This window comes from Lepidochelys kempii, chromosome 1 (genome assembly GCF_965140285.1).
Source record: "Lepidochelys kempii isolate rLepKem1 chromosome 1, rLepKem1.hap1, whole genome shotgun sequence".
NCBI classification, from domain to species: Eukaryota; Metazoa; Chordata; order Testudines; family Cheloniidae; genus Lepidochelys; species Lepidochelys kempii.
Window position 1 is genome coordinate 251,240,363 of NC_136380.1, and position 25,568 is coordinate 251,265,930.

Sequence of the window (25,568 nt, forward strand, 5' to 3'; positions counted from 1 at the left end):
ATTGTGGAGCTTGGACTTACACGACACCAGAGGGCAAACCATGAAATCAGAAAACAGTTTCCAAGAAGAAGCTAGGGCGAGAAGGAATGAAATGCTCCATCTTGGTTAGAAGATCAACCACAACCAATATCACCTTGCACCCATAGTAATTCTAGTATAAAGTTCAGTGATACAGTGGACCAGGGTTGTGGCAGAATGGGCAAGAGCTGGAAGAGTTTGAGTGGCTTGGAGCATGGCTTCTTGGTCCAGGAGTAAAGAGTTCAGGAGTTTATGTAATTCTGGACATCAATGCATAGGCCTGGCCACAAGAAGCTTCATGAAATAAGGTTCAGGGTTTTAGCTTGGTCAAAGTAGCTGGTGAGTGGTGTATCGTGACATAATTTTAGAATTAAGAGGATAAAGTGTCCTTCTGGAACATAGACCTGTTCCTTGTAACCGACTGTCCCGTCCCTCAGTTGAAATTCTGAGTTGGTGGGGAAACAGTGGTATTTAAGATCTGACAGAGGTGGGTGCCAAACAGGTCATGAGACAAGAGAGATTGGATGGAGGACATCAGGCTACTGTCCACAATACCACTAATAAAATTAGATGATTTAAGGACCATGGAAGGGGGTTCTGAGTCCGTTACGAGGTATTCATCTTCGCAGGATAGGGCATACACCTTCCCATTTCTTACCCTTGAGCAGTAGAACACCATGAAGTTGAACCTGGAAAAGAATAGGAATCAGCAAATCTAGTGTTGGTTAAGGCACCTGGCCATGGCAGAGGAATTCCAAGTTCTTGTGGTCTGTAAGAACCTACACCAGAAACTCAGCTTCTTACAGGAGATGGTGCCATTCCTTAAAGGCTGTCTTGATTGCTAGTAGTTCTCTACCCCAGATATTGTGGTTCTTTTCTTCTGGGGTTAGTTTACAGGAGTAGAAAACATGAGGATGAAGTTGATTATACATGCCCCTTTGCTCAGATAGTTTGTCTCCAATGGCAAAGTTGGATGCGCTGGTTTCTACTATAAATGGACCAGGTGGAGTTGGAGTGGACCAGGATGGGTGCTGATGTAAAAGCCCTCTTCAAGTGGTCAAAGATGAGTTGAGCCTTTGGGGACCAGAAGGACTGAGCTCCTTTCCAGAAGAGTGCCATCAGTGGAGCTATCAGAAAAGTTTCAAATGTACTTCTAGTGAAGGCTGGCAAAGCCTCAGAACTGCTGCACCCCACCATGTGTCCCTTGGTCTGTCCAGTTAGAGATAGTGGATACCTTGCAGGGCCATGGTTAGTTCCCCATGGGAAATAATATTACCTAGGAACTCGATCATATTCTGATCAAATTCACGCTTTTCTAATTTTTCATAGAGATGATTCAGATGAAGCCTCTCCATGACGTGGCACGCATGTTGATCATGAAGAGTCTGGTCTTCAGAAAACATGAGGCTATCATTGAGTTATACAACAAGAAACTGATACAGCACCTCTATATTTATATCATTGATAAAATGTTGGAAGGTCACTGGGGCATTGCACAGTATGAAGGGCATCACCAGATATTCCAGTGTCCATACTGGGTGTGAAAGGCAGCATTCCACTCATCCCCTTCCAAAACCAGAACCAGGTTTTAGTCTCCATGGAGGTCTAGTTTGGTAAAAACCCTGGCAGAGCGAAGTTGCTCAAAGTATTTGTTGATAAGCAACAGGGAGTACTGATTCTGGATGGTTATTTTATTCAACTCCCAGTTGTCCGCACAGTACCACAGAGAGTCATCTTTCTTGGCCACAAAAAAAAGATGGGACATAGAAGGACAGATGATCCCCTTTTCCAGGTTCCCTCAGAGATAGACTCTGAGTGTCTGTAGTTCTGGTTCAGCAAGAGAGTAGACACACCCAAAGGGAGCCTCGGCTCTGGGCTGAAGGTTTATAGGACAATCATAGCACCAACGAGAAGGCAGGACATCAGCCTTCTTGCTGTTGGGGCCAGCAGGGACACCTTCAAGCTGGGTCCCCCTGTTCCAAAGTCTTTAGGGTGGGGCTGGACTCACTCAGAGGGAGAAACTCTAATCTACAACTGGGCTCAGGAAAGCAGGACTGCTGGAAGTACAGGGAATTAAAATGCACCATGCTTGATCCCCAAATGATGTGGGGATTGTGTGTCACAAGCCATGTGATGCTAAGAATGATTGGAAAGTGTGGGAAATGTACCAAACCAAACTGAAAGGACTTATGATGACCCTGATGGGTGGTGACCTCCAAGGGTGACCTCCTGTGTGACTGGGCCTAAACGTAGGGGAGAACTGTTGATGGTCTCCATGCAGTCATGGCCTTATGCAGTGTCAGAATCTTGTGTTTTAGGGAAAATTCTAGGTCCATAAAATTCCTGGAGGCACCAGTGATTCCAGGCTGAGCTCTGTCATTGGGGATGTCATAGACAGAGCAGGAGCTGAAGGTGTGTTGAGCATTGATTAGATGCCATCAAGGTGCCTGAGGACCACTGTAGGAGCCATGAATGGGAGCAAAGGGGAAGTGCTAGCCTCACCCAGATCCCTCTACTGGTGCTGGAACCTGGCATTTTCTCTACCATCCCTTTGCCATACAACTCAAGGCAAAGTGTCTTGGTCCTCTGCAGTAGAGGCATAGCCCTGATGTCCCATGTTGATCTTTCTCTGCATCAGAGAGATGGAGTCAGGCTGTGTCCAGTTGCATGGACTCAGGCTGTGGGTGGGTATGGAAGGTTTTCTGACCGATGCCAAGGAGCCACTTCTTTTCTTGTTGGCATGCCCACAGGCAGTTGTCTATCTTAATGCGAAAAAGGCATCCAAGTTGGTCGGAGCTTCCGCGCACACAAGCTTGCCTTTGATCTTGTTGTTCAGATGGAGCCAGAAATGGTAGCACTGTGCAGCTTTGTACCACTTGGTGTCCGTCACCAGGTGCTGAAACTCCGTAGCTGATTGGTTGGCATCCCAGTCTCAGGGTCTGGAGCATAGCTTGTGCCATGAATGTTCAATTTGAGTCATCAAAATTATTTCCATGACGTAGACAGAATTCTTGAATTGGCCCAAAAAAGGGCTGTATTTTTCCCATAGTGGAGAGGCCCAGACCTGCACCTCCCTGGTCAGCAAACTGATGATGAGCCCCACTCTGGACCAATCCATGGGGTAAATTCGCAGGCATAATAGAAACAGGAGCCGACAATGGTTCAGGAAGTCACAGAACTTTCCATGGTGTCCATCAAACTTGCCTGGTAAATGAATCTTCAATTTTTTAAGGTCCTTGTGCCAGGCTTGAGTATGTAAAGGCAGTGTCTGCTCCTGCATAGTGCTAATCTGGGTTTGTAAATTCTGCAAGGCAGCGACCAACACCAACAAAGGGATGTTAGTTTCTGTGGCATCCATCCTGGAAGAGGAAGCTACCCCAATTTTGGTTTTGGGCTGTGCAAACTGTCAGAGACCAGAATGTGGGTGGTCATACCTAGTAATTAGAGCAGGAGTCCAGCCTAGTGAAGGACCTGGAGTCAGTAGTCTGGAATAGGAACCTAGAGTCAAAAGTCAGGAATTGGAGCTGAGGGCCAGAGCTGGCTTACCTGAATTGAGGCAAGGCAGAAGCAGGGCTGGGGCCAAGCCAGGAGCAGGAACTAATGCAGCTGTGGGCGAATGCGTTGAGCAGCCATTGGCCTAATGCTGCTCCTATGTTTAAGAGCACACCGTTGGTTCCTTCAGGCAGTCTGGCCAATCAGGTAATTCTCTTGCAAGCCAAGTGTGATTCAGCTACAAGTCCTCTGTTGCTCACTAGGGAGGTGAAGCTAGTCTGTCCCAGGCTCAGCTGCAAGCACTAATTCCTGACAACAGGTGTGCCCTTATGCCGATGACTTCAGTGAGGTTCTGTGTGTGTCCCTGCTACCAGAAACAATTGCAGAATTGTGGTCTACATCCAAAGAATAAAGGCCTCTTTTATAACTATAGAATTTATACACTACACTGTGATCTCAGTTATGTAGGTGTAAATCACAAGTGACTTCACTGAAGTCAATGAAGTTACAGCAGTATGAGAAACTGGTTTATGTGAGATCAGAATCAAGCCTTATTATACTACTGTATTTTCAAATATTTTTTCCTTAGGATGTAAAATTTCCCACAGATTGATGATATTGGACATCCCAAAAAAGAACCTTGGATTCAAACTTCTCCAAAATACAGGAGAAGTTTGGATCAGGATCTGAATTTCATAGTTAGCCATCCGTCTATAAGAGACAAAACCAGAACCCTTGATTTAGTTACCTCATGTTCTGTGAAAAAGTTTGAATCCAGAACTAACCTCAGGTTAGGTTTGAATCCAGAACCCAGCTCCGGTCCATCCTTAAGTGAATCAAAACTTTGATTTAAATCTTCAAATCTTAACCAAAACTTTTCTAATCTCACCATAGATTTAATACCCACTTGTCCCTTTCTTTTCTAGTGCACTGAAGTCTCATTAACTATACTACATAAAAAAATTATTTTTTTACTACTGTTAGGGAGATTAAACAAGAGGAAGAGCCAGATATAGATGTGTGGGAGCTCCTGAAGAATGCTAATCCCAATGAATATGAGAAGATTGCATTTCAGTATGGTATCACTGATCTGAGAGGCATGTTAAAACGTCTGAAACGCATGCGCAGAGAAGAGAAGAAGAGTGCAGGTATGACTTCTTGCGAGAGAGGGTGAGGCAAAGTCTGTGAAATATATGGGGACAAAGCTCTAACCTGATTTACACACAGTGAAACCCCACTCAAGTTGTACAGGGAGTAAACCAGAGGCAGGTTTTGGTTCACAGTGCTTAACATAAAAGCCACATACCATTCGGTATTTATCACTAATGTCCTGTGTGCCAAATTGCGGTTCTTAATTGAGCACAACTCCCATTGACTTGCAAGGGAGTTTTGCTTGGTTAAGGACTGCGTAATTTAGACTCTATGTTAGGAGTAACACTTTAGTATTCCTCAACTTTAATAATCTAAACATCTTATTTGCTCTTCGTCATTTATTTTTGTACTTAATTTTGAAACTTCGCTCAGCTTCACTGAGATCCTGGCTAGTGCGCAAACATTCCTTTGGGTGCAGGGGTAGGCTGATTCAGGACTGTCCTTCCCCACCCAAGATGCTTAGTAATGCAAATAGTGCAACATATGTACATTCACACAATTCTGTCCAAGGTAACTGTCTGGCAGGTGCTTGTATACCGGGGCACTTCTCAGGTTAATTCCAGATACTTGTGTTGCTCCATTGGTTCCTCAGAGAATTCCCCTTGTGTCAAAGATGTCTCTCTCCCAGAACACAGGTCAGGAAGCATTCCCAGAGAAAAGGGAGCATGGCCAAGGCCTTATTGTATCCCAGTGATCCCTATCTATTGGATCAGTCCACTGGGGCCACTGGCAGATGGATGTAAGTTAGAGCAGTCTTTAAAGTGCTCTAACTTATGCCAGAGACTGGAGAAACCCCTGGCCAGTAACAGTATTGAGGGACCATAAAGATGATATAAGGGCCACCTTTGCTCAATCTCTCTGGTTCTGCATTGAGCACAGTTTGGCCACACCAGATATTCTAGGCCAATAAATCCAGAAATAATGTACATTTATTTAACTATGTCGAGTACTACCAGAAGTAAAATAAATGGTTCTGCTGCTTCAGTCTTGCTTGGAAATTTAAAATTATCTACTGTCATTTACACAATCAGAGATCCATTTTTTTTCCTTGACTGTTAAAAGCAATTGGATTTAAACTGTCCCTTCGTACTATAATATGGTTCAACTCTTCTAACATACAAACTCATAATGAATGTAATAGAAAAGGTCATTCTCTCACTCCTATTTACCTTTTCATACAACATAAACAAGGGGACAGTCCATGTAAATGAAGAGCAACATATTTACAGTTAATAAAAAGAAATACTTATGGTATTTTTTTAAAAATAGCATTTAATTAATTTGTAGAATTTATTGCCAAAAGATATTATTGAAGTGATGAACTTAGTGTGATTCAAAAAGGGATTAAGCATATGTCTGAATAAACTTGCTCTAAACTGGCACAAAAATTTACATACAACATCAAATCTCTGCTTCTGGATAGAAGTCAGCCACCAAATTCCTGAGGTCAGGGAGAAGTTACCCATCTCCATCACCATAGCCATGTTATTGCACAATTGACTTTTATGGGTACTGTTTCTCATCTGATGAAGCATCTGGCACTGGCCAGTGTTGAAGGAGAGAGTATTGGACTAAATGGGCCTTTGATCTGTACCACTATGGCAGTTCCTCTGTTCGGTGGAACTCTATCTAAAGGGGGAGAGGCAGGGGGAGCCATGCAGGGAGAATCTTCAGCTCCCCTCCCAGTCCTGGTGCAGGAGCAGTGCTGGGAATCAAAGCAGGAACTGCAGAGTTGGCAGGAACAGCTTCACCCCAGCTACACATAAGGACATTTGAATCTTTTAGCAGGAAGAATGGGAAAGGAATACAAACTGCTCCAAGGGGTGAAGGACCAGGATGTCCCTCAGCACCTGCAGCAACTCTGATTAGCTGCCTTTTCTATTCTCCCACTCTCTGGGGAGAGGCTGCCTAACCAATGAGGTTTTTTCTGCTGCTGGGGTTTTCCTTGCAGACCTGTAGGAGAGTCTGAAAACCTATAGACCTTGGGGAAAATCTTTAGCTTTGGCAGATCTGTAGAGACCTTTCTTCTCACCCCCCACTAATTGCACTATAAACTGAGTATCAGTTTCAGGGTAACTGCACCTGTATCCCCACCTCCATGGTCCACTCCAGGAGATCCCAGTCAAGTTTCAGGTGTTCAGCTGCCACCTGTCTCTGGGAAGGAACCCTGCTGCCACTCCCTTCTGAGAGGGGGTTTTAAGGCTGCACAACTTCCTGCCTTACTCTGTGATATTCCCAGCAAGCCAGTTTGCCTTACAGTCAGTGCCTGTGCATTGTTTTTTCTCTCTGTGGGCTATGAACAATGTATAGAAAACAATTACAAGTTACCACACAGCTCTTGCTAAGCAAGCACATTTATTCTTAAGGTAAAAGCATTACAGAGAAAACATAAAAAACAATGGAAGTTCCTATGCGTATGCTAAAAGCTTATCAGAGGTTACCCATCAGTTTTATGAGGCCCTAGTAAGCCAAAGTCTCTCCAATCCTTTTGCAAGGGAGAAGCCACCCTTTCCCCCTTAAAAAGAAGGTCCTGAGTCAGCTTAAACACACCGCTTTTAAGCCAAAATGTTTGTTTTCTTTGTTTTCATAGTCTCTAGAAACTCAGTTTGAACTGGAATATGTAAACCTCCCCAAGGGAAGATACCTTTCTGGAGGTGTTTACAACATGAGTGATTTACCTTACTCACCCCCTCCCGCATACATACACAGTTCTAGTTCCTGAAGGAGCTGTGGTAACCCTCCCTCCTGGAGTAGAAACACAATCATACATATAATCCCTGACCCACAGTGATACATAAATTTAATACAATCTGCTCCCCCCAAAGATACTGCATGAGGTTGCAATTGCTGTCACACCGAGACTGACTACACTGAAATTAGTTATGAACAATTTATCTGTGGGAACATTTTCTTCACTTTCAATCCACTGGGGACATGTTCCTCTGAGTCTCACTTCTGCGCCTGAATATAAATAAAAACCCAAAGTGAAATTCTCTTGAAACCTCTAGGCTTTACCTAGCCTTATGTTTAAATGAAGTGAAACCATACATTTTATATGATTTTTATACAAAGCCACAAATTGGCCCAAAATTATAACTCAGACCAGGTTTTGCTTAAGCAGATTTGCAAACCTGAATGAATCCTTTGGCAAACCTCATTAGAGTTTTGAGCTTGTAATGAAATTTGAAACTGGACTACTTTTGCCTGGTTTCAGGTATTTTTATAATGCTTTGCACAGTTCCACTATAAAAGGAACTGCAGTTTGCATATTCCAATCCGTTGAAACAATTTGGGACTTTCATTCACTCTTAGGCAAACCACAAAGTGCTCACTCTGACAACACGAAATTCAGTGGGAATTTTACCTAAGTAAGGACTTCAGGGTTGGCCTAAGTAGCAATAACAACAACAACAGAGAGTTCCATTGTAGTTAAGTTCATTATAAATGGTTCCATGTTATGTACTGTATCAGTCCCAGTTGGGTTTTGCATTATGCAATGTCCTTATAACATGCAAATTTTCATTTGTTTCTCCTCTTCTTTTCATACACCCTGCAACAGCTTTTTCCAAAATTCTGGATCCTGCATATCAGGTGGATAAAGGAGGTAAAGTAAGGTTTGTGGTGGAGTTGGCAGATCCAACGGTAGAGCTCAAGTGGTATAAAAATGGCCAAGAAATACGACCAAGTACAAAGTAAGTGATTTTTACTAAACACGTTAAATAAATTCCACACACTTTCTTGCTGAACTAACACATTGCATCTTCCCTTAATGCTGGATTTGTTTTGTGTAGATTTACCCCTCTTGGTGACCAAGCTCACACCAACTTCTTTTGCAGACTGTTTATCATAATCAAACTACATATAAGTTATATGCACGCTGTAAAGGTGCCAGTGAACTACAGTTCAAAGAACAATCCACAGTATGCTTCAGTATTAATATAGAGTGTTCTCTGCATCCCCAGGAATAGAGAGGAATGTAAAATATATTCCCACAACAAAACATACTGAACTATACTCTGCCCTCTAATCTGTAAGGGATTGGGAAATGGTATGGTCAGAATTACTCTATAGCGGTTCTGCAGCGTGACTTGAAGGAGAGATGGCTGGCTTTATATACCAGACCATGCGTCATGTCACCGGGAGGGTGGAGAGGAGTCTATAAATTAGGGGAGTGGTGGTTGGGAAGATAGGGGAGGGAGCAGGTATGGCCAATGCTCCTTGAATCAATTATCGCTTATGCTAAGGTCAGCACCACTTATTATCTATCAATGGATAAGGTCAAGGTGACCCTGCTCCCAGGAACAGCAAAATGTACTCCACTCAAAATCCCAGTACACTGCTTGCATTAGCCTGCCAAGAACATCCTTACCAGCAAGGCCCCTGTACAGAGGACTCAGTGAGTAGCTTTCCCTTCTCAGTATTAGCCGGTGCAGGATTTGGCCCAGTATTAAATGACCGCCATCATGCAGAAAGTCTAGGCGTTTTTTCTTTAATCCCTTAATCTGCCTTGACCAATTCAGGGTTCCACCACAGGCTGATTTGTGGACACCCATCCTGCAGATGCTGAACTGAAACCACCAACTCATTTCACACAGGCTGCAGAACCTCTGTCAAATGCTAATAAGTTTTGGTCATTACTGAGGTGAAGCAAATCTGAACCAGTGACATAAAGGTGAAATGCTCCATATCCTGTTACAACTCCCCTGAGCCATCTGGCCTACCGATAATGGTAACTTCTTCACCTCAGCTGTTATTGTACCTCAAAAACCTGTTAAGAGTGTCAGAATGAAGCCTAGGCTCCTGTTACTGGTTATTTTTACTTTTACTGGTCTAGGACTTCAGATACCCACTTTGTTCTGCTATCTTCAAGAGCCAGTTTACAATTATTTTTCCAAATAATTGTGGCTGGGATTTTCAAATGAGCCAAAGGAGTTAGGTGCCAAACAAACCTATAGCTTTTCTTGCTACTGGATATTTACTACCACATCTCCATCCTTGTTAAGGCTGGAGAAGACCTGTCAGGCCACCCACTCCAAAGCCATGCACAAAACAGGCTTTCCCCCCACAATAATCCCTTGAACGTTTTGTAGTTAAAAGGAGAACAAAAGAGACCAAGTTTTTCTAACTCTGGGTTGCTCTGTGCAAATTCAAACAGGTACATTTTTGAGCACAAAGGTAACCAGCGAATTTTGTTCATCAATAACTGCACAATGGCAGATGACGCCCGCTATCATGTGACGACTGGTGATGAGAAATGCTCCACAGAACTGTTTGTAAGAGGTAGCGTACATCATCTTGCTTTTTAGTTTTAATACAGCAGGCCAGATCCTTAACTGTTGTAAATCAGCATGGCTCAATCTATTGGAACAATGGTGATTTACATCAGGTGAGGCTCTGGCCCAGGGTGTGTCGGTATGTCCTATCCTCCCCATCCCCTACGATCTCTCTCTATCTCTTTGACAACCTTACTGATTCTTCTTTCCTCCACCTCTTAGTGTTTTAGTGGTAACTTCAGCGCATAGAAGTTTTGTGAAGCTGTGATCCTCTGTAGATTGCAACCTATTTTGGGGATCCACTGACTACAGTGTTAGCCTTCCTAGCAGCACAGAGATTTGATGATACTCAATAGACTCAAGCCAACTGAACTTTTGAAAATCATCACAAACCAATCTTTCCAGCTGTAGATTTAGGCCACTGACCTTCAGAGAAAACTCTACTTTCTCTCAAGAGCATGGATTGGTGGCTGGCTCTCCAAGTCTCCCTGCATTTGTGCTGTTAAAATTCTTATTGGAATCACTGATGGTGCTAATGGTGCACAAGCAGGGAACTGAATAAAAGGCAAGCCTTTTGGTTAAAGCTGCATTAGAAAATTGAAGGGAAACTCCTGTTTGTAGGAAGAAAAATTACAGGAAAAGAAAAGCCATTTCATATATATCAAAAAGTTATTTAAAACAATAGTGACTAAAAACCCTATCAAATAGTTGTCTGTGTCCTTTTAAATTAATGTAGTACAAGGGATGTATTCTTTCTTGCTTATTAAGTTGACTTGAGTTTTAACAAGCAGGGATGCATCTAGCCTATGAAGATTCAATACTATGCCATTTCCATCGCAGCGTATGATGAGAACATTGTACTCTGGGGGATGGAGGTCTTCTAGGAAAGTAGGAATGTGGATCTGCACTTAATCCATTTAGGTTAACACACTGTTTGTAAAATGGATTAAGAGGTAGGTTTTTCTTTTAACTGACTCCAGATCTTGCAATAACTATACCTGCTATTTGTACATGGGCCATCTTCTTACTGATTTCAAGTAGAAAAAAGCTGAAGTCTTAGCCAATATCTTAAGAAGATGATTGACATTAGAATTTTTAAAATATAATTATTTTCTGTACTGTTACAATACATTTTTTCTATTTTGGTTAGTTCTGTTTCCGAAACATAAAACCATATTTTTTTCTCATCATAGAGCCCCCAGTGGTGGTGACCAAGGCCCTGGAAGACCTGAATACCTATGTTGGTGAAAGAGTAGAATTATCCTGTGAAGTATCTGAAGAGGATGCAAATGTGAAATGGTAAACCACTTTCATCCACCTCAGAGTAGATGCTGTTTTCTCCAAGAATGGAAAGTGCAGTGTCTTAAGGACCATTTAATCTTCTGTGTATATAATGTGAAATGTGACTAGAAAAGATCAGAAAATATTGTTTTTAAAAATACTGTGACAGCAATAGTATGTTTTTAGTTTAATGAATTCCTTAATGAATTAAACTAATAATAAGAATTAAACTCCCTGAAAAAGCACAAGAGCAAATCCACACAGACACACCCCTAGAACCCCAAACAGGGGTATTCTATCTGCTACCCAAGATCCATAAACCTGGAAATCCTGGACGCCCCATCATCTCAGGCATTGGCACCCTGACAGCAGGATTGTCTGGCTATGTAGACTCCCTCCTCAGGCCCTACGCTACCAGCACTCCCCGCTATCTTTAGACACCACTGACATCCTGAGGAAACTACAGTCCATCGGTGATCTTCCTGAAAACACCATCCTAGCCACTATGGATATAGAAGCCCTCTACACTAACGTTCCACACAAAGATGGACTACAAGCCGTCAGGAACAGTATCCCCGATAATGTCATGGCAAACCTGGTGGCTGAACTTTGTGACTTTTTCCTCACCCATAACTATTTCACATTTGGGGACAAATCAGCGGCACTGCTATGGGTACCCGCGTGGCCCCACAGTATGCCAACATTTTTATGACTGACTTAGAACAACGCTTCCTCAGCTCTCGTCCCCTAATGCCCCTACTCTACTTGCGCTACACTGATGACATCTTCATTATCTGGACCCATGGAAAAGAAGCCATTGAGGAATTCCACCATGATTTCAACAACTTCCCTCCCTCCATCAACCTCAGCCTGGACCAGTCCACACAAGAGATCCACTTCCTGGACACTATGGTGCTAATAAGTGATGGTCACATAAACACCACCCTATACCAGAAACCTACTGACCGCTATACTTACCTACATGCCTCCAGCTTTCATCCAGACCACACCACACGATCCATTGTCTACAGCCAAGCTCTATGATACAACCGCATTTGCTCCAACCCCTCAGACAGAGACAAACACCTACAAGATCTCTGTCAAGCATTCTTACAACTACAATACCCACCTGCTGAAGTGAAGAAACAGATTGACAGAGCCAGAAGAGTACCCAGAAGTCACCTACTACAGGACAGGCCCAACAAAGACACGTTCTTATCAACTGCTGGAAATGGCCCATCTTGATTATCACTACAAAAGGTTTTTTGGGTTTTTTTCCCCCTCTCTCCTGCTGGTAATAGCTCACCTTAACTGATTACTCTCATTATAGCATGTATGCTAACACCCATTGTTTCATAGAATCATAGAATATCAGGGTTGGAAGGGACCTCTGGAGGTCATCTAGTCCAACCCCCTGCCCAGAGCAGGACTAATCCCCAACTAAATCATCCCAGCCAGGGCTTTGTCAAGCCTGACCTTAAAAACTTCTAAGGAAGGGGATTCCACCACCTCCCTAGGTAACACATTCCAGTGTTTCACCACCCTCCTAGTGAAAAAGTTTTTCCTAATATCCAACCTAAATCTCCCCCACTGCAACTTGAGACCATTACTCCTTGTCCTGTCATCTGCTATCACTGAGAATAGTCTAGATCCATCCTCTTTGGATCCACCTTTCAGGTAGTTAAAAGCAGCTAACAAATCCCCCCTCATTCTTCTCTTCTGTAGAACAAACAATCCCAGTTCCCTCAGCCTCTCCTCATAAGTCATGTGTTCCAGACCCCTAATCATTTTTGTTGCCCTTCGCTGGACTCTCTCCAATTTTTCCACATCCTTCTTGTAGTGTGGGGCTCAAAACTGGACACAGTACTCCAGATGAGGCCTCACTAATGTCGAATAGAGGGGAATGATCACGTCCCTCGATCTGCTGTTTCATGTTCTCTGTGTATATAAAATCATCCTAGTGTATTTTCCATTGCATGCATCCGATGAAGTGGGCGGTAACCCACGAAAGCTTATGCTCAAATAAATTTGTTAGTCTCTAAGGTGCACAAGTACTCCTTTTCTTTTTAATGAATTAGTTCATTTAAATCTTTTCTCTTGCCCTATGTTCTACAAAAGCTTCTCTTAATCTCTTCAGGATACTTATTCATGCAGAACTTGCTTGATATAGTATTAGCAATGGTAAATTTCATTAAGGAAGTAATATTTATTATCCTCTATCAGGTTTAAGAATGGTGTGGAGCTGACCAATGAACCTAGATCTCGATACCGACTTAAGGTTGATGGTAAAAAACACATTCTGATCATAGATGAAGCTACAAAAGCAGACAATGCAACCTATTCAGTGATGACAACGGGAGGGCAGTCAGCTGCTAAGCTTGCAGTTGATTGTAAGTACTGTACATCTTTCTATTTGTGCTTGAAATTTTACTCCTGTAACAGAACTAGTACACTATTGCAATTAGCCTATTTCTACGAGTCTACTGGGAAACCTGACCAACATATTTATTTATTTATTATTTGTATTACCGTAGTGCGTAGGAGTCCTAGTCCTTGACCAAGACCCCATTGTGCTGTGTGTTTTAGAAACACCGAACAAAAAGACAGTCCTTGTCCCAAGGTGCTTACAATCTAATTATAAGACACCGGACAACAGTTGAAAACAGGCACAAGGAGGAGCATAACGATACAATGAGTATTGCTCATCATGATAGATAGTGATTCCAACTGATTTTTCTCATAGTGATTTTTCTAGTGCTAATCTCCAGGATCAGTGCATTGCATTCTTTTCCTTTGGCTATTATGGGGGTTAACAGACAATTAAGTAGGGCTGGTTGAAAAATTTCAGTCAAAGCATTTTTGATGAAAAATTGGGTTTTTGACAAACTTAAATTTTTCACAGAAAGTGTCTGCTTTTCTCAACATTTTTAACTTTTTCATTAGAAAACCAAAAGGCAATTTTTTTCACCCAAAACCAGAAAAAAAACCAGCGTTTTTTTATGAAGGGTCAACATTTTCCATGGGGAGAATAAACCTTTTCCAACTAGCTCTGTAAGTATGAGTAGTGCTACTAGGAACTAGTTCCCTAATCCCCAACCCTTAGACTTGTCATCAGAAAAAAGAATAGAAACAATATTGAAAATACGACGTAGAAATACATGCAATTAACCTCCCACACTGGAGTTTTGGCAATATATCTTTAAAAGTGGCTAGAATATACGTTTTCTAGCCAAGCATATGCACATTTGCAGTTTACTGCTTTTTTACTTTAGGGCAAGTGTTGGAAATTATTGTAACATACTTTTAATCATTTTGTAAGTGTGTGTGTGTTTATGACAGAATATAATTTAGCAGAGTTCATTCTCTTTCTTCTAGACCTATTAAGTCCTGCAATGTTTGCGAACATGTCCCATTTTTGGTTAATCTATTTCAATAGGTCAAGATAATAGCTATCAGGAGTATGGCTGGCTGTGAAAATTATTAATATACACAAATTTTCATCTCTGGTTCACCAGTCTGAATCTGGTCCATGTTGCAAGTGAGAGAAAGCCACTACCATCTTATAAGTGATCACTGGTATATATAAATTTAAATTTGTGGTCTCACTACAATTACTAGTGGAAGAGATGTACCATCTGTCCTATGAAGGTGGTCCCTCATTGACACGTTGTTAAGGAAAGCATGCACAGTGTTTGCCCATTCCTTGCCTGTTTTGTGGACCAGAGAAGGAATTATGTCTCTTGTACCGTCACCCAGTCAATATGGCACTTTTCAAGAATACACACAATTAAAGAACTTCAGTCACTGTTACATGAAACAATCAAAAGCTAAATGTTTCACAGCTTAAGTAAAGAATGCATATCGGATTTGTATATATTACTAGTATTTAGCCATGAGAGGGTTTTTTGGTTAATAATCATAGGGGCGCTTATCTGATTTTCAGATTATGGCTGCTAGTAGCAGCTCCCAAATAAAATCATGAATGGTTATACAATATCAGCACTAATTTCCATGGTTCTCTTTTCTGAAGTGAGACCACTGAAGATAATGCAGCCACTAGCAGACCAGACGGTGAGGCTTGGGAAAGAAATCACCCTGAAGTGTGAGATATCTGAGAACATAGAAGGGAAGTGGTACAAAAATGGGCAACTTCTTTCAGCTAGTGACCATGTAAAGTTATATCACAAAGGAAGGTAGGCATCCTGAAACATGAATTGTAATAGTGACTGACCTCAGGCGATGCCAGAGTGTGAATTGCCCCATTGATATTTTTCCACCCCTCCCATTCAACCCCCTCAGAGATATTTGACCTCACAATAAGAGCAATATTTGTCAGCTACCATCTTCACTGCTGCTTCTCTGTTTCAGTCAGTTTACTCAGACTGTTGATTAGCCATAATGGAATATTTCATGATGTACCTACATTCAAGGGATGCATTTTGCCTGAAGTTTCTGTATTGCACTCCTTGTGGGACATTAAGTAGCAAGATTAAAACAATTATTAAAACAATTATTAGAAATGATAGAGAAATTCCATTTTAAGATTTCTGTTTTACTGTCTGTTTCTATTCCATTTCCATGTATTGCGCACAGAATTCACATCTCTGCCAATACAAGTTATGTGCATTTATCAGGTTCCTTTGCATTTAAAATCTCTGGAGAATTAGTCAAATGTTCAGAATGGAATTCATTTACTATTTTCTCCATTTTAAAAAAAACTAAGAGCCAGATCCTCGACCACAATACTTTTCCTTTGCCCTGCACCAACATACTAAACCGGGTATCTGGGAATTCCACATGTGTAGGAGAATTCTTGGGTGGTATAATGCTACCATGTTGGCTCTACTCATTCTTCCACCACCCCAATGTAAGGAGCACCTTGGGACAAATCCCAGCTGCATAATAGACCCTTATGTTGGCATACAGTAGAATAGCCTTGCCGTTGCTCTAACCTGTGGCCCCTGGCACCCTGGGCTCGGGTACGGGAGCCATAAAGGTGGTATAAAGCCACTTTTCCTGCACCTCTCAAGTTGGGTCCTGCCCTGAGCATAGCTTAGCCGAACCAGAAGACAGGAGCCCAAAAAAATCTGTGTATTTCTGGAGAGTTCACCCAGGCATAGGATAGAGAGCAGCGTGCCTTGCTTACTCCCCTGCCACTCTGTTCCAGGGACAGAAACAGTAGAGTCACAAGGAAGGACCAACAAAAATAAGGCCTAGTTCCTGGGAAAGGGGCATCAAATTTTTTCATAGAGATCTAATTGCAACCTATAGGCAGTGGCTCAACACACCTGAGTAAAACAGATTACACTCCCTGTAGTTTTCCATTTCCATGATCAAACGGAAAACATTAAGAGCCCTAACTATTCCTACTTTCCTTGATGCCCTTCTCAAGAAAATCAAATTCTAATCACCAACAGTTTAATCAGCTAAAACACTATTTAGCATACAGTAGCAAAGATTTTTTTAGAGTCAGCAATCTGACACAAATGAGCAGACCTGGTGAACTTATAACTTGAGATGTAACAATAATTCTTCCTTTTATCTGCATAAAGTCTACAAAATATAACTTAAATGGGTTTCTTTTTTAATTTTTCACAGAATCCACAGGTTGGTTATAGGAAGCTCCATTGTTGATGATGAAGGTGATTACATGTTTGTACCAGATGCCTATAAAATTAACATACCATGCAGAGTACATGTCATAGGTAAGTGCATGACGCATCTATAGTTTATAAAGTTTTCTTTGACCTGTGGAAAGTGAGTGCTGTGTGAGAGATCCAAGATTTTGGTCAGAAATTCTTCAGAACACAAATGCAATCTCCCATTAGCAAACCTGAGTTTTTACTTAGGCAAAATACAAGGGAAATAGTTAGAAATCATGATCTGGTTATGATTTGAGGGCCTGATCCAAAGACCATTGAAGCCACAAGAAAGATTCCCCTGCTGAATTTCTAAGCCTAAAAATAAGCAAGTTTTAAGAGTTTTCTTCAAACACTAGCTGCTGGGCCTCTAGGTAGCGTGCGTTACAACAGCAGAATGCAGCGTTATGTTCTTCAAAGTTTTGACTTTCAATCCCATTTGAATTCTGACACGTTTTGTCAACTGATTTGATACAGGAATAGTGGTACAGGTGCACTTTGCCCCACATACCAAGTGCATTAAGCAATCTATGGTTAATTTTATTCACCAAGATATGTTAAATCAGTTAAATACGTGGTTTGTTAATGAACCCAATTTTTCAAAGAAAAGTAAAACATCACAGTGACTGTCCCCTCAATAATGCCCTATTAGCTGGGTTATGAATCCTAATATTAATAGTAACCATTGAATATTAGGGGTGGCTTTGTCAAACTGTACATCTTTAATATAATGTTATGTTACAAGAGCCATATATAACAAAATACAGGTATCAGAGAGAGAGGAGACAGGCTAAGAACAACAGAGAATGGCAGTGACCTATCAATGGCTTTGCTGTGGGCCTTTGGAGAATGTTTGGAGGTGGGTGGTGTAAGAAAGGTAATAGGATTGGTTGTCTTCCCCCCCCCCAAAAAAAAAAGATGGTTCAACTATATTAAAAATATCAGGGAAGCACCCAACTTAGAGTGTTTTGGACCACGTTTCTCTGCATTATATTGCACAATTATGCCCAGGTCATTGTACTTACCCAAATGTGCTTCTCAATGTGGCAGGACTATAATGAATTTGGCAATGTCTGAATTTTCAGATCCTCCTAGGCTCCACCTGGAAGGTCTTGGTGACAATAACACGGTGACAGTAGTAGCAGGAAACAAACTACGACTGGAGATCCCAATCTCTGGAGAGCCGACTCCAAAAGTTATGTGGAGTAAAGGGGATAAGGTATAACAGCTGGTGCTACTATATGCGTATTTCTGTAATCTGGGGAAGGGCCTTTTTCACCAAAAATAGTTTTCAGCATAGTGAGTCAATCTGTTTTAATAGTTGTATGGCCCTTACCCTGGCAAAAGATAATGAGGAGACACTTGCTCAACTACATTGTATCTCCATAATTCTGATTCCAAGGAGAAGAGTAAGCTTTATATATATTTATGGATTGTTGTTGTTTTCCATTTGGTGTTATTTTGAAACAAGGGTTGGATAGCTAAAATCATGCAGCTGGATGAAATGGTCTTGCTGTACATACAATATAAAGGGCAGGGATGAATCGGACACAGCGTAGAGTAGCCTGCGCAATCCTCTCCTCTGCTGAAGTGCATGTTTCTGTTGGACAGAAAAACCCAATCTCCATGCTCCTTTGGAGAACTGAGCCAAACATATCAGATGTGCTATTATTGGAATGTAGACTGCTCTTCTCATAGATTCCTGGAAAAGGCTAAAAGGAACCATTATGATTGTCTAGTTTGCATAACACAGGCCTACAAATTCCTGCAGTTGAGGAAATTGTTCTTCCTGTAAACTAGCTGAACTGCAGCTACTCAGTACATTTTAAATAGCACTTGAATTGCATTTCTAAAGTGAGTTGCCTTATTAACCTACTCTTCTGATGCTTTCAGTTTCTATTTTGATGGGTTTTGGTTCACAGATTCAAGCCATCCGCTTCACAGGGGTTCACGCAGTCGGAAAATTTAAACATAACAGTCCAAACCACCAATGCTTTACCTGGTTTTTGCATAATTTATGTAAAACTGCAAGGTTTTGACAAAAAGCCATAACTTAGCCCATGTTTGCAAATGTTAATGACCCTCTTGACAACTATTGGAGTTTCAAGTTTGTAGTGAAACAACGAGCCAGGCAAACTCCTTATGGTGATGCAATGCAAAACTTCACATAGATCTGTCTCTGGCCACATAGTTCCAAGAAGCCAAATTTATCACCTCCATATTTTCAATGCAGCATGCAGAGGTAGGGACCTATGGTTCTCATTGACTTCTGTAAGAACCACATGGTCAAATCCTTATGTATTCCTTAGTAAATTTTAATGGTACTGTCAAAGCTAAGAGTCTCTGAAAGGATCCAGTCATGATTGACCCATCCCTTATTTGTGTTGTCATTTTATTTATAGTAAGTGGTTGAAACTTTGAGCTTTACATTTAAAGCTCAAGATGGTTCCTGTAGTTGTTTTGCAGATTTCTTTCCTTTAAATGTACTGTAGTGTACTTTAGTTTTGATTTTTGTTCATTCTGGTTCTCAAGTCAGAAAATGCTACGTTTCCCCTCCCCTTATTTTGATTCCTAGTGGATCACAGAGACTGGTGGCAGAATACGGGCAGAAACTTATCCGGATAGCAGCTGTTTGGTAATTGATATAGCTGAGAGGGATGACTCAGGTGTCTACAAAATAATGCTAAAGAATGAGGCTGGAGAAGACACAGCTAATATCAACATCAAGGTGGTTGGTAAGTCATTCTCATGCACTAGGCCACAACACCAAACTGGCAGATTTTATCATATCTACTTCACTTTCAATAAATACTTGTTAAAGAAATCCCCCCCTAGAATCAGTTTCTTTTTCCCATATGAGTTTTTCATATCTCTTATGGTGCCCTAGGGCTCCTCTGTTTTGTGACCCACTCCAGTGTTTGGCATTCCAGATCCCATCCTTCTAGAGGGACCCTTTTTGGAGCCTTATAGATAGACTTATCAGCTGTAGGGTGAAAGAAACATCTGAAGTACCTTATGTCCAGTGGCTGTCTACCCTCATGATCTGTTTAAGGTACTTATGTGGCTCCCATTTCCATAGCGTTTTGGCACACACCTCACTACCTTTGCTGTATTTATCTTCACAACTCCCCTGTGAGGTTTTATCACCATTTTACAGAGAGGGAACTGAGGCACAGAGAAATAAGTGACTCACCCAAGTTCACACACAAAGCCTGTGGCAGAGGAGGGAACTGAACTGGGGTCTCAGAAGCCACAGCATAGTACCCTAGCCACCAGATCATCCTTCCTCTCTATGAAGAGGTTTGCTCCAAATTAGTCAAAAGGGTTCACAAAGTGGGAGCTCTTTTTGACCGCCTGAGCTAAACATTGAAGCCCACATTCCTATAGTGCTCAGGACAGGATTTCATTTCCAGCATATTCTGACGTTTTCTTCCCGCCATGTATCTAGTCACAGTAACTACACCTTCTTGACCTCCAGACTTGGTTATTGTGACATATGTATTCTGTCTTTGAAAGCTGCTCTTAGTCTCGCTCTCATGGAAAAGCCTGATTCCACTTTAAGAATTTTTATTTTTATTTTGTTTATTTTACAGTATTCTGTGTCCTCCTTTACTTCATTTTAGAAAAACTTTTTAAGGTTCATTTTCTTCTAATTAAGATATGTTTATTGTGTTTGCAACAGATGTTCCTGACCCTCCTCTTGCACCAAACGTGACTGAGGTGGGTGAAGACTGGTGTTTTATGAACTGGGAACCTCCAGCCTCTGATGGCGGGTCTCCTCTTTTAGGTAAGTGCCTTTCTTTTGTTTGGTGATATCAGAGTACGGTCAAGGGAAGTGAACTCCAAAGAAATGGACCCTGAATTGAAATGGCTCAGCCTCTGGTCCTGGAAAGTTCAATTCTTGGAAATCCACAGGAAAAGCATCATATGGCTGTTAATCTCTATAAGAGGTGTTCTCTTGGATATCTGGGTTACAGATCCTTGGAGACATGAAGACTATCCTCACCATCTTGTAATGTTATTAAATTATCACTATTTTGACAGGGCTGAGTTGGGTGAGTAATTTGCGTATTATCATAAACCACCAAACTCTGAAACTTTGTTCTTTTTGTGAGTTAGCAGACTTAGGGAACAGATCCATGTCTAGCTGAGCAGCTTCCAATATACAACAATAAATGGACATCAGGGGTGCTCAGAAGCTGGTAGACCTGGGCTCTTAATCACCGTGGGCTAAATACTGTGATGTTATAATATTACGTTTAAAAATGGTTGCAATTGGAGGAGAAAGCCTAACTTGCAACTGTTAGCAAAACCCCAAGGATCAGAAAGGAATGTAGAGTGGTAGCCAGAAAAGGGTACTGGCCAGCCAAAAAGATGGCATTCATTTTGGCTTTGTATCTGATTGTACAAATGCTGGTCCTTTATTTAAGTTTACATAATTATGTTTATTCAATAGGATATTTCATTGAAAGGAAAAAGAAACAAAGTTCCAGGTGGATGAGACTGAATTTTGACCTGTGTAAAGAAACAACATTTGAACCAAAGAAGATGATTGAAGGTGTTGCTTATGAGGTCCGTGTATTTGCTGTTAATGCAGTAGGAATTTCCAAACCAAGTATGCCCTCAAAGGCTTTTGTTCCCTTGGGTGAGTAAACCAGAATATAGAAGTATCTGCACATTTAAAACATTGGCTTGTGTATAAAATTTTAAAGAGCCACATCCAACAGTCCTAACTTTCTGCTTGTAATGTCTTCTTTTTGTGAAGCAAGGGGATGTTTTACGCAGAAGAGCACACGAGTGGCATACAGTAGACAGAATTCATGAGAGAATAGGATCAGTGACAGTCTTGGTCCCTCTGTGTATTCCTTATAAGAATCTCCCATTCTGGAAGCAACCAAGCCCTGGAAATTAATCTTTAAAATTGGCCAAAAATCAAACGTCAATATTTTCACGTTGAGTGGCTCAGTGTCATGTGCTATGAACTCCATATGGAGATCTGAGTTTCTTTCACACTTACTCCTTTAGTAATAATGCTTAGCACTTGCGTAGTGCTTTGCCATTTCCAAAGCCTGTGCAAACAGTAAATTATCCTCTCAACCTATTGTAAGTTGACTGGTATCAACTCCATTATACAGATGGCAAAATTGGGGAAAAGTAGTTAAGTTGGCCAAAATCATCCAGTAAGTTAGGTAGCAGAGCTAGGATTCAGACTTAAGGGGGTCCTGGGTTCCAGCCCTGTGCTCCATTGACCATACCATGTTAGTGAAATCACATTTCTTTTCCCCAGAACAGCTAACGTGGTTTCAACACCTTTTCTTAGCCAGGGTAAACTAACCACATTGTAAATAGTTTTGCATACCCGACTATGTATTATCTGTAATGTTGTAGCACCTAAGAGCCCTATTCATGGACCACGACCCTAGTAAGCCCCAACCTGGTTAAACCTGATGGACAGTGTCCCAGAAAGCCATGCTGGCACCTTTGTGAAAACACACATGTTTTTAAATGATTCTGATAAACACAGTTTCCCTGTAGTACACACAGTACCTTATTCTCTAGGTCAGTAGGCAGTGGTGGCCCCCTCAGGGCCCATTCCCAGGGGCTCCAGCCAATTTGAGGGCCCTTGCAGGAATGCTGGAACCTCTGTAGAAATGGGGGGGCCAGTGGCACTGGAACTGTGGCTCCTCCCTGCTCCCTCACTTCCCCCCAAGGGCCCACCCCCTGGCCAGGCCAGAGCCAGAGCTGGGCCATGGTAAGAACTGCCCAGGGAGCCAGGACACAGTGGGGAGCCTCAGACCCTCCACCTGCCCTGGGTGAGGGCCAGCGTGGCAAGAGCAGACCCTGTCCATGTCCCTGTCCCTGCCCAGGGGGAAGAGGAGGCCCTATGGAGGGGGGGGGGGCTAAGGCCCACCTCAGCCTTGCACTGGGAAGAGTCTAGCTCCACTAGAAGGGTCTGCGCATCATAGCAGGAGCACTTATCAACTTATCAGCTCCCCTGCCTTGAAGCACAGCCCCTTCCAGCACTGCTTCGTGCCTGCCCAATGCTACTATGCCCATGTTAAAAGGTGGGCAGGCATAGCCCTCCCACTGTTAAAAGTGGAAGGCCTTGACCCCCTTCCCCAGTTCCAGCACCCCTAGGCCCCCAGGGTGTGGGGGGCCCAAATGTTCTTTGTGCCCAGGATCCCAATAAATCTTAATCCGCCTCAGTCAGTAGGGTTTTGCTGCCTTTTACAGAGGACACTCATAGTCCTAGGGAGCATAGGGAAAGAGTGACCTCTCCTCTTCTGAGAGTAACAATACTGTGGTCTGAGGATCTTCTCATCTATCCAAATATACATCAGTGCTGAAGAGCCTGGTAAATGGAAGTTCTGGGAGCAGTTACTGGAGGGCCAGTATTTTATTTACTGAGCAGGTGTTTCTTAATTTCTAATGGGACAGAATAAAACATACACCTTTCATAAAGGTGAGAAATAAAGCCTTAAATTCTCCAGTATCTATGCCCTAGAATCTGTTTTGCCACTTTGGGCAGCAATTAGAAGATTCCCGCTTGCTGTATATCATAAGTGCACACTTTAATGCTAATACAAATGTTTTCTTTATTTTTAGCTGTCACCAGTCCACCAACTCTCCTGGCAGTTGATGGAGTAACTGATAGCACTGTTACAATGAAATGGCGGCCACCAGATCACATTGGAGCAGCAGGTTTAGACGGCTATGTTATAGAGTACTGCTTTGAAGGAAGTAAGTGACAACAACTATAGCATGCTCCTAGTGCTTAAACTAGGTGAGACTTGCCCCACGTTTTCTCCATGAGAGCTGACTGTTGCTTTGAGGTAAAAGTTAGCCAGCCAGAATTCTCAAGCTATGGGGTTTCATCCAGGCTCCTTTCTAGCTACTGCACACCTATCCGTTCCTACATTTGATCTGGCATTGCAAAACAACATCCGGTTAGTCTAGTGACTTGGGGGGCAGTGCACTGTGCTGATGTGCAAGAGTTCATTGTTCAGGGGCTTCCACAGCTTGCTCCCTGAGGACATGAAATCTGGCTATATCAGAGAGATTAAATATTTGGATGGATGGGGGAAAAGGAAAAGCAGGACAAATGAACTTCCTAATTGGCAGTTGGAGAAAACTGGAGAACCACATTTTGACGTGTTTTGGATTAAAGTCCAGTCACATAGGAGCTTGGAGAGTCTACATCTGGTATCTTAAATCTGTTCAAAATACTAACAAAAGGCTTTCTCTGTGTTTGGAATCAATAGTGGCTTCCTCGAGTACCAGTTTCACATACAGAGGACAGACAGCCCTGTGGCTGTGGTATGATATCAAATAGAAGTGGTCCAAGCCACAAAATTCAGATTTGGATTTGAATGCCCCTTGTATTTGGGAGAGTTCACGTACAGGATTTTTCATTCCGATTTAGAGGCATATAGGAGGATAGGAGGAATGTAAAGGTGGAAAAGGGGGAGAGAAAATTAAATGAGCGGAGGAAAATAAAGGGAGACAGAGAAGTGCAAACAATATATATCATACAACCGGCAGTTTCACTGTGTAAAGTGATCAAATAGCAAAACCTCAGTGTTTCCCAGTTACATACTTAGCAGAAACTTTCTTCTGAGTGGACATAGAAATGGAATCTGGGGGCAGAAAGCAACGAAGGCTGGTGACATCTGGAATGGGTAAGCAAAACTTGACACAGTGGAATAAGCAAACTCCAGTCATTGTGGGCGTCCAAGATGACTATTTCTGGGGCATCCAGGGGAATGAGTCTGCCAGAGAAATGCAAATTTTGATGAACAGTGGTGCAGTTTAGTTCATTTTAACCACTTGCGATGTTATCTATGCTGTACATCTAAGGACTAGTATAACCATATTACACAATTCTCTACAAATGAACGCCAGTTTGTGCATTTAAATCAACAGGAGTTTTTCATGGGGAAAGTCTGTAGGATTCAGCCTGAAGGCAAGAGCTGTACAGGATAGAACATATGACCCACAACAGGAAAGCTTTTTGGGATTTAAACACCCCAGTGGAAAAAATAGAGCAGAAAATCAGCCAGATCCTGCATGGTACTGAGTGCCTTTAAATCTCAGTCAAGTCAATGGGAGCAAAGGGTTGTCAGCATCTCTGAGGAAGCCCTCAGCACCTTGTAGGAGTGGGCTGAAAATCCTTAAGGAGCAGGAAAGAAAATTGAAGAAGCTCAGAGGTACTGAGCAGTTGACATAAAGGTAAACACAACTGGAACGGTAGGAAGGGTTTTCCTTCATGTATGGAGGGAGGGAGATGGGAGAAGGTCTGGAAAGAGGAAACATGAAGTACTAGATCCAAATGAAGCACATACATGATACATTCATATTTTCCTATGATATTTCAAATGCACAGGCATGGATGTTATTAATAAACCCTGTAGAAAACACTGTACTAAGAAGGCAACTGACGACTTAATGAATCTAAGAGCTGCCGTACATTATGCCCTTGTTCTGCACACATAGTTCCCACTGAAGTCAATAGAAGTGTTGGGCAAAAAGAGAAAAATCAGGGATATAATATGGCCATAAGGTCTCAGTACTATGTAGCTCATTGCAGAACAGCACGAGGAATTTTCTCTAATCAGATAAGAGGCTAAATATACTATTTATGATAATACCAGGGATAGTATTGAGAGGGATTTTCCAAATATACATTTAAAGTGGTAGGAGACCAAAGATCCTT

At 42.0% G+C, this 25,568-nt stretch overlaps 1 protein-coding gene across 1 annotated transcript in view; it reads left to right on the top strand.

Annotated features, from left to right (window-relative positions):
• MYBPC1 (myosin binding protein C1) overlaps positions 1 to 25,568 on the top strand; it is a 192,367-nt gene that overhangs the window by 139,298 nt on the left and 27,501 nt on the right. Inside the window, exons 13-24 of the mRNA XM_073335999.1 lie at positions 4,495 to 4,658; positions 8,222 to 8,354; positions 9,818 to 9,942; positions 11,129 to 11,234; positions 13,440 to 13,606; positions 15,247 to 15,409; positions 16,815 to 16,921; positions 17,941 to 18,074; positions 19,431 to 19,590; positions 20,538 to 20,642; positions 21,312 to 21,500; positions 23,462 to 23,596. Coding sequence (XP_073192100.1) covers positions 4,495 to 4,658; positions 8,222 to 8,354; positions 9,818 to 9,942; positions 11,129 to 11,234; positions 13,440 to 13,606; positions 15,247 to 15,409; positions 16,815 to 16,921; positions 17,941 to 18,074; positions 19,431 to 19,590; positions 20,538 to 20,642; positions 21,312 to 21,500; positions 23,462 to 23,596 — 1,688 coding nt within the window. The remainder of the gene's footprint in view (positions 1 to 4,494; positions 4,659 to 8,221; positions 8,355 to 9,817; positions 9,943 to 11,128; positions 11,235 to 13,439; positions 13,607 to 15,246; positions 15,410 to 16,814; positions 16,922 to 17,940; positions 18,075 to 19,430; positions 19,591 to 20,537; positions 20,643 to 21,311; positions 21,501 to 23,461; positions 23,597 to 25,568) is intronic.